Here is a 9,829-nt window from a genome sequence, read left to right as displayed (position 1 = left end):
ATGTTTTTTATTACAGAAAAAGTAAGTTTTGAAGGGACCCCGAAACCCTTTACATCAAATTTACATAAGATAGATCAAATAAAGTCCTTTCATAATAAAACCCCATAGGGTTGAGAGACGGTAGAAATAAAGCAAAAAAGACCGCTCAGCCCACAAAAACAACAAACTAATAGCACAGACCCAGCAACAGAAACAGTAAAATCAACCCAAATTTTTAAGATTCTCTGCAACATTAGCACTAAGCCAATGCATCTTCTTCACAGCATTCTTCAATTCCATGATGTCTTGGGGCACTTCAGTGACTTTATTTTTCATGCTAGCCTGAGTACGCTTTCCTAGAGGACCTGAATCTTCTGCACCAGCAACCATTTGCTTGTCCACGTCCACCATAGTCCTATCCATATAAGCTTTCTCCAGCTTGCTAACTATAGTAGACATAGTTTCAACAGAAGCCTTGACAATGTTCTGACTGGTTTCCATTATACCCCAGAGGGTAGCTTCGCACTTGGCACTTCTGACCTCCATATCCACAATTTTTTTATTAGAAATCTCCTTCACTCTCTGGGTGGTTTCCATGTTTTTAGCCAGACAATCGGTCATGACTTGTTTTTCGCTTTATGTCCATAAAGCACTCGCTAAAGCCCCCTCAACCACCTCCTTGCCAATAACGGTAGGGTGAGCACTAACAGCCGCATGCGACATATCTCCAACATTAGCCTGCATAACTTTCATCTTGGAGGATAAAGACTGCTGCTTGAGATTAATGTTCTTAATCTCATAAAACACCCACCTAAAAAGACGGATGTAAAGACGTAAAACATTCTAAATTCAATAATAAAACGAAATACTCTTTATTCTTAAATAAACGCATAATTCCTTTAATAAGTCTATTTTATTCCATTATTCCATTCTTAGCTCAAAATGGTCATTTTCAATGATGTCATTATAAACACGAGATTTCTATAAGGAGATGTAGATTCTTTTTTTTCAGTCACCCAGGGTATCCCCGCGACTCAACCCAACGACACTGGTTTCCCATTATGGGGCAAGTTGAGGCGAGACTAGTCCTTGGAGATGAGCTAAGAAGCCCGTCAGCCAAGCCCATTGGTTGAGTCCAAGCCTCAGAGTCGAACCCGAAACCAATGGGAAGCAAACCCACGGTCCAAGCCAACTCTGATACCTGTTTGGGCTAGGAGATATAGATTCTTTATTCAATAAGAAAGTGTAGTATTATTTCAGTCATATCTACATACAATACTTAGGTCTTTCTAATGCCTTAAGTTCAATAACAAAAAATTATAAAGTAAAGGATGAGATGTGTCATTTGATCTGCAATCTAAGCTATCTTCAGTACAATCTTTAGAATGAAGACGAGAACAAGATTCAGGTGCTTTTTCCACCCAACCTTGAAGCTTACACTTCCCCGGAATTCTTGGTCAATCAAGAATACCCGACCCTGCACGAATTGCTTAGCAAAAATAATTCGATAGACAAGATGGAATCTAGTGCATGCCTAGAATGATACATGCATTTTCTATTTTCTAATCTCATTAAGAAACAAGCAAGATCAATCAAGGATATGGTAGAAATCATAAATAAATCCATCTATTTCAATGGTCAATAAGTTACTCGATCAAGTATAATGCCATGCATAGCAATAAAATATAGTTTGGAAAAACAAACTATTCTCTCTATGATTCCACAATCAGTACCCGTCCCAGAAGGTAACTTTCCTACAAACACAAGCCTATCTAGCTTTTTCTATGTTCATATGAAACTCACAATAAATAAATAGAAGACAATTTTTCATTTTTCAATTCTAGCTTCCTATTTCTCGCATGATAAAAATACAATATCAAAGAAGACAATCTTTTTTTAAATAGAAATAGAAAGAAACAATCTTTCGTTTTACAACCAATTATATCTGGCAAGAAAACAATCTTTCATGGGCAAACAAATATATATCCGAAAAGAGAACAATCTTTCACTTCTATCTTTTCAAGTAAATCAAATACAAGAATTAAAATAAGAAGTTGTAACACATGAATCTATATTTACATATGAATGAATAGAATATAAGTACACATTCTTTCATATTAAATTTGATACTAACATGTGTTTTCTATGATTTATGAATTCAACTATCTAAATTCAGTAAATTTTCTCCCACAAGTATTTAAATAAGATGACATTTCATAATGCACATACCTATATGGCTTCTTCAAAAGAAACCTCAAATAAATTATCATGTCTTCTAATGCATAAACTAATTCAAAGTTTAACTCTTTCTTCATTAGTGATCTAGAATTTAACTCTTTCTTCATTAGTGATCTAGAATAAACAATTCTCAAGATAATTCTATTCTTATTTATAAATATATAATAAACTATTGCTCGAATAAGAACCTACCTCTGAAATACGATACAAGTTGGATTATGATCAATGATAACCTTTCCCAAATCTGTCTACAATACATCTAAATTCTAATGTTTTTTCCCTCTACGCTATTTTATCTCATGAGTTTTCTCTTCTCTACTTACTACTCTATATTTCCATTCTCTATACTTAGTTCTATCTTTTCTATACTCATGCAAATTTCTCTCTTTTCCACAATATCGTCTTCTCTCCCTTCTATTATGTGTGTTTTATGTGTAGTAGCAGTCTTATTTATGCTATTTTTGAACTATAATTCCTCCTAGTTTTGGGCTCATCTTAACCATCATTGACCGTTTCTTGTGCCAACCACACAACACGTCCAAGTTACCATAGCATGTGGCAAACCGAACGCACCATGTGTAACAGTCCATATTCAACCCATTGACTTATTACCAATGCGGAACCCAGAAAATGCCTAGGACTCTTCTAATGTGACTCTATGCTTCACTTTTGTCAGCGGGGAATCCCGAAGGAACGATATCCATTCTTGAAATGATGCACGTATATCATTTACTACGACCTCTGTAATAAACATAGATACAAACCTTACTTAAATTTAGCAACAATAAAAGCCATGCCATAGTCAAAGTTTCTTGCCAACGTCAATAGTTGTTTTAGGAGATGTTTTTTCAATGGCCCAGAAATAACTGTTAGATTTTTGTCATTCTGTCTGAAAACTTTTTCAGTTTTGTTCTGTAAAAAGTTCAGCAGAACATTGTATGAAACAAGGTACATAGTAGGTCTGTACCATGCTAATCTTATAGGACAATATTTTTAACTTTGTAGTAGTGTTTGTGAGTGTGATTTGTCTTGTATAAAAACATGTACCTTTTTATTGACGTCAATCCAACTAGATCCAGGTTTCTTTTTAATTCCTCTATCTTTCATCATTTTGCGTACTTTTTCAATGTCATCCCACCTGCCTGCTGCAGCATAGATGTTTGAGAGAAGCACATAAGGTGCAGCATCGTTAAGGTCCAACTCAAAAAGGTGTTCTGCTATGCATTCTCCTAGCTCAATATTATTATGTAATCTACAAGCACTAAGAAAACAACTCCAAACAACAGAATCAGGTTTTATTGGCATGTTATTGATGAAATCTTGTGCTTCATTCAAATGCCCAATACGACCCAGGAGGTCAACCATGCATATATAGTGTTCTGTAGCAGGTTTAATGTTATGATCATCAATGTAGTTGAAGCATTGATATGCCTCATCCACTAGACCTGCATGACTGCATGCAGACAGAACACTAACTAAAGTAACATGGTCTGGTTGTATGCCAGAAGACTTCATTTGTTCAAACAGTTGGATAGCTTCTTTGCCACAGCCATGCATGGCATACCCTGCAATCATTGTATTCCATGAAACAACATCTCGGTCATACATTTTATGAAATGTTTCTTGAGCCTTGTGTATGCTCCCACCCTTTGCATACAAATGAATGAGAGAATTCAAAACAAGAATATCAAAGTGAAATCCACATCTGACTACTTTTGCATGGATCTCCATACCCTTTTCTAAAGCTGCTAGGCTTGCACATGTTGAGAGAATGCTGGCCAAAGTCTTTGAATCCGGCCACTCACCTACCAATTGCATTTGTTGAAATAGCTTCAGGGCCTCATCATGGCAACCATTCTTTGTAAGCCCTCCAATTATTGTATTCCATGACACTGTGTTTCTTTGAGGCAGTTCCTTGAACAGTTTAAGGGCTTCATCAGTAAGATCATTCTGTATATATCCTGAAATCATGATATTCCAGGTGAATAAATCACGTTCATGCATTTGGTAAAATAATTTGCTTGCCTTAACTATGTCTCCACATTGTGCATACATGTCTATAAGAGCAGTCATGACAAAAACATCAGATTGAAACTCACTTCTAATTACTTTTCCATGGATTTCCATTCCATGTTCTACAGTTGCCAGGCAGGCACACACTTGAAGAATACTGGTCAAGGCTTTGGCATCTGGCCTCACACCTGACAACTGCATTTCCTGAAAAAGCTCTAGTGACTTCTTAGGATGTCCATTCTGTGCAACTCCTGCAATCAATGCATTCCATGAAACCAAACTTGGTTGAGGCATTTCTTTGAAGAGTTTCAAGGCTTCGTCAACAAGCCCATTTTGTGCATATCCTGAAATCATTGATGTCCAGGACACATCATCTAGCTGATGCATTTTGTCAAATAGTTTGTGTGCCCTCCCTATGCTTCCACATTTTGCATACATGTCTATCAGGGCATTCACTACTGTGAGATCAAACTGAGATCCAGTCCTGACTATTTTTCCATGAATCTCCAAACCCTGTCTCGTAGCTGCCAAATTGGCACATGCTGGGAGAGTACAAACAAAACTTGTAGTGTCTACCCTCATACCTGCTAATTGCATTTGCAGGAAAAGTTTCAGGGATTCCTCATCATGTCCACTCTCTGCGAATCCTGCAATAATTGCATTCCACGTGACGACATTTCTCTGGGGCATCTTCCTGAAGAGTTTCAAGGCATCAACCACAAGCCCATTCCTGGCATACCCTGCAATCAAGGCTGTCCAGGAGACAACATCTCGCCAAGGCATCCTGTGAAACAATTCCAGAGCCTCCTCTACAAGCCCGATTTGTCCATAACCTGCAATCATGGTATTCCATGACACAATATCCCGATGAGGCATTTCTTCAAACAGTTTCAGTGCCTTATCCATTAGTCCAACCCCGGTGTATGCCGCAATAATGGAATTCCAGGAAACTAGATCCAGTTCAGACATTCCATCAAATATTTTTCGAGCCTTGTGACAACTTCCCAATTTCGCATACATATGTATAAGGGCATTCCCAACAACCACATCATCTGAAAATCCACTAATAATTACCTTTTCATGAATCTCTGCTCCCTGTTTTACAGATGCCAAACCCGCACAAGCTGAAACAACGCTGGCAAAGGTAAACTGGTTGGGTTGGATGCATGTCGCTGCCATTTGCTGAAACAGAGCCAGTGCTTCTTCAGCAAATCTATGCCTCACGTAAGCTGCAATCATGACAGTCCATGAAAACACATTTCGTTCAAGCATTTCGTCAAACACATTGCGTGCATCCACAACACTCCCACACTTTACATACATGTTGGCAAGCGCATTCTGTAAAGCAATAATTTCAGTGAGTCTCAACTTCGCGATCCGAGAGTGGATTATCATACCATTTGAAAGGGTTTTGTTTTAAACCCAGTCCTGTAAAAAGATAAATATGCAGAGGTTTGTGGTTTTTTGTAAAGCAATATTATTAGTCAATCACAGAGCCTGAAAGAATGAGATGACTGTATTATTTGCCTATGCTGATTATGTAAGGCTAGTGTTTGCCAACAGCCTAACATTCAAATCTGATTTAAGAGTTTTATTTTCCATCCTAACAGTCCATTAAAATACATCTTAAACAGAGTTATAAAAAAATAAAAAATAAAAAATCTTAAAGAGAGTTATTCAAAAAATTTTAGTTTAATTGGTTGAGTTTTTTGATTGTCCCATTCATCAAGGTTGAAATCTTACAGAAGTGCTATAAATAAAGAATGAGGTTGAGATCATGTCTTAGTGACTTCAACATAATTAAAAAGACGCATCTTCACTTGGAAGCATGACCCCTACTTGACTTAAGACATAATTAACAAGATGCTACTAAAAGAAACATATCATCTTAGTGCATGTATTATTGATATCTATAGAATAGATTTTATTCTTTACGTCATTACATAACAATAATGGTGGGTTATTCTTCTCTATATTTGGTTTCCTCCTCATGTGCAAAGCTACAATCAATTTCACCCTCATTTGTTAGCTCAGCCATGGATTTTATAATGGCTATGACCTTTTTAGTAGCATTCTTATATTGTTTTTTTGTTAAGTTGTTGGAGAATTTGATAATTTGGGAACACGTTCTTATTGAGAACCCTTCTCCCATGAAGTTGTTCAATAGTCATTTGTTAGGATTGATTACCCTCCAATCCTATGTATATTTTGTGTATCTCCAACGCTCTTTGAAAAGCGTCTTTGGACGTCTAGGATTTAATAAGAAAATTATTTGTAATTAATATTTCACAGAAATCTTGGCGTTAGTTTTTATATGCATTCATGAAGGTATTGGAGTATGTAGTGACAATTATGAAGCTATTTTAGCAATTTTTGAAAATTTAGTAGTGAAACATCTTACATATTGTTGGTGGGCCTCGTATGAGTTGAGTGATTATTTTGGATGCCTACCTTAGGATATGAGTCATCATGGAAGAGTTACAAGTCAAAGGTGTTATCTATTATGGGTATGGAGATTATTTTGCTATTAATGGTTCATTGGGAGTTATATTTACTATTCTAGAAAGAGCCTCTTTATTTTGAAAGTGAGACTTTTTGCATGTTACCATAATTCGAGAAAGGTACATAATTTTGGGAATCCGTTTGTGGTATTCCTCTCTCAATTATCTATAAAGTGGAGGTATGAGATTGTAGTTTTATAAGTTTGTTTTACAAGTATACTTGTTGCTAGAGTGATGTTAAAGTGATGAGAATATTAAAATGTTAGATGGGTTCATTATGTTAGATTGTTGTTAAAGTGATGAAATTATTAAAATGTTGGATGGGTTCATTATGCTAGATTGTTGTTAAAGTGATGAGAATATTTAATTCTAGAAAGGTACATAATTTTGGGATTCCGTTTGTGGTATTCCTCTCTCAACTATCTATAAAGTGAAGGTATGAGATTGTAGTTTTATAAGTTTGTTTTACAAGTATACTTGTTGCTAGACTGTTGTTAAAGTGATGAGAATATTAAAATGTTAGATGGGTTCATTATGTTAGATTGTTGTTAAAGTGATGAGATTATTAAAATGTTAGATGGGTTCATTATGTTAGATTGTTGTTAAAGTGATGAGATTATTAAAATGTTAGATGGGTTCATTATGTTAGATTTTTGTTAAAGTGATGAGAATATTTAATTCTAGAAACGTACATAATTTTGGGAATCTGTTTGTGGTATTCCTCTCTCAATCATCTATAAAGTGGAGGTATGAGATTGTAGTTTTGTAAGTTTGTTTTACAAGTATACTTGTTGCTAAAGTGTTGTTACAGTGATGAGATTATTAAAATGCTAGATGGGCTCATTATGTTAGATTGTTGTTAAAGTGATGAGAATATTTAATTCTAGAAAGGTACATAATTTTGGGAATATGTTTGTGGTATTCCTCTCTCAATTATCTATAAAGTGGAGGTATGAGATTATAGTTTTATAAGTTTGTTTTACAAGTATACTTGTTGCTAGAGTGTTGTTAAAGTGATGAGAATATTAAAATGTTAGATGGGTTCATTATTATCCATTATTATTACATTATTTATCATATATTATCCCTCATAATTATTTAATTAAATTAAATTAGCATTATCCATTAAACTAAAAAATTAGATTCTCAATATCCACATATTATCTACAAATTAGTAAATCAATTAATATTAAATTTCACATAATATACACTCATTATCCATTTAATTGATGATTAACTAGTTAACAAAAGTTCCAAAATAGTTTTCTTAATAAAATGATTCCCCTAGTCACTTGGTAGGCTCACCAAGCATCTAAACCGTGTAATTACACTTTCATAGATGAACTTAGTGGAATTTTTTGTAGAAAAATATTACCTCTACCTATTTTGTTAGATAGTAAAATCTTGTTATAATTAATCTTGAACAGGGTTTATGCATTGGGGCTTATTTTGTTAGATAGTAAAGTCTTGTTATAATTAATCTTGAATGGGATTTCTACATTGGGATTTTAATGATGTCAAATGTCGACTATTCTAATTATGTTGTGGCATAACTAGCTACAAAAGCATATAATCTCTTGTGGTAGATCTCACTACCCTCTGATAGGCATTACATGATCTCACATACATGTTAGCATCCTTAAACAATATAGGTTGTCACAAATCCTTAGATTATAGCAAAGTTTGCATACATGTACTTCAATAAAAAAATATTTGGTCCCATAAAAAAATATGAATCAAAAGTTATAATGTACCCATTAGATTTGCCATCACACTCCAAACAATCCCAAAATTAATCTCTTTTTTACAAGTTTTTGTTAAAAATATTCCTTAACTTGCCTTTATCATTCATGTCTTCTATTCATATATCCTTTTAAATAAAAAACCCACTTTCAAAATTAATTTCACCCCTTATAATTTCCAAACATTAATTTCTAATAGAATTAGAAATACTCTGATCCCCTTCTAATCTCATAGATTTCAACACATAAAATTAATAATATCATTTGCCCTAACTCGTAATAAAATCTACTAATTTGCCTTACCATTTAATTCAATGACCAATACAAATTTCTCCAACAACAATCAAAATCCAACTCCTTGCTAATAAATGCAATTGATTCCCCTTTGTCAATAAAGTTTTAAGGAATATAACAACCACCTTTGTTCTCCCTTGAACAAATCGATCATATTTACCCAACTAAAGTATAGATTTAGAATCTATCTATATATGACGAGCTACTTTGGAAGATGTCACCACACCAAACTCTATTGAAACAATTTGACATAAACAACACTCTTGTTTTCTTATTGGTTCTTAATCAAATTCTTCTTGCGTGCAATGGTTAGTTTGCTTAGTTGAAGAATTTTATTTAAGTTTGTTTTTTTAATTCCACATGAGCAACACCATGACATAGTGATCACACCCAGTACTTATCCTTGGTCATCTTTTTTCTTCATCGTCTTTTGTTTCTTATTTGTAAACTTACAATTCTCCACCTGCTATGCTCTCATATGAAATGAAGGTATAAAATAACATCAAACAATTTATATAGATGGTCTATAAATCATCAATATGCAAAAATTAGATATAAATACAGAGGATACAATAGAATTTGTTGAAATTCATTGAACCGAAATGTATATTTATATCATATGATTCACAACCAAATCCAATTAATGTGACCAACTACTCTCTAATAAATAATTAATAACTACAATATTCATTAGCCATTGAGTACTTTCAATCCTTCGACTTTTGTAATATAAAAATAATTAAATGGTATCATTATCTTTAATGGAATTCATTAATATATTGTAAAGATATTGAGAGCATTTGATATAGGTATTAAGAGCATTTGATATTGAATCTTATTTTTACTAATTCTGAAATATCAATAGCGTACTTCTTTCTTATAAATTGAAAAAGATAAAATTGAACAAACTTCAACATTTATAATTCTTTTATAAATTGATAAAATTAAAATTTAAAAAGCTCTGATAAATTGAAAAAGTTCGGCAACACATATAATTCTATATTATAATTTTTTTTTTAATTATTTCTTATAACCTGCTCTTGCAACGCATCCCAATATCAA

The 9,829-nt window shown here is 33.8% G+C and overlaps 1 protein-coding gene across 2 annotated transcripts; it reads right to left on the bottom strand.

The window, feature by feature from the left end:
- Positions 1-3,016: 3,016 nt before the first annotated feature.
- Positions 3,017-5,938, bottom strand: LOC131036279 (pentatricopeptide repeat-containing protein At4g02750). 2 transcript variants are annotated; one of them, XM_057968144.2, is made up of 2 exons: positions 3,951-5,938; positions 3,017-3,782 (listed from the first exon to the last, which is right to left on the bottom strand). In XM_057968144.2, the coding sequence occupies exons 1-2, from the start codon at positions 5,623-5,625 to the stop codon at positions 3,211-3,213; spliced, it is 2,247 nt and encodes a 748-aa protein (XP_057824127.2). In that variant the 5' UTR covers positions 5,626-5,938; the 3' UTR covers positions 3,017-3,210. The 2 variants fall into 2 exon arrangements, with proteins under 2 accessions (XP_057824127.2, XP_057824120.2); XM_057968137.2 differs by having other exon boundaries at positions 3,017-4,178; positions 4,317-5,938.
- Between the last annotated feature and the right edge of the window lie 3,891 nt (positions 5,939-9,829).

Source organism: Cryptomeria japonica, chromosome 10 (genome assembly GCF_030272615.1).
Source record: "Cryptomeria japonica chromosome 10, Sugi_1.0, whole genome shotgun sequence".
Classification (NCBI taxonomy): domain Eukaryota; kingdom Viridiplantae; phylum Streptophyta; class Pinopsida; order Cupressales; family Cupressaceae; genus Cryptomeria; species Cryptomeria japonica.
This window is presented reverse-complemented; position numbering and strand designations above follow the sequence as displayed.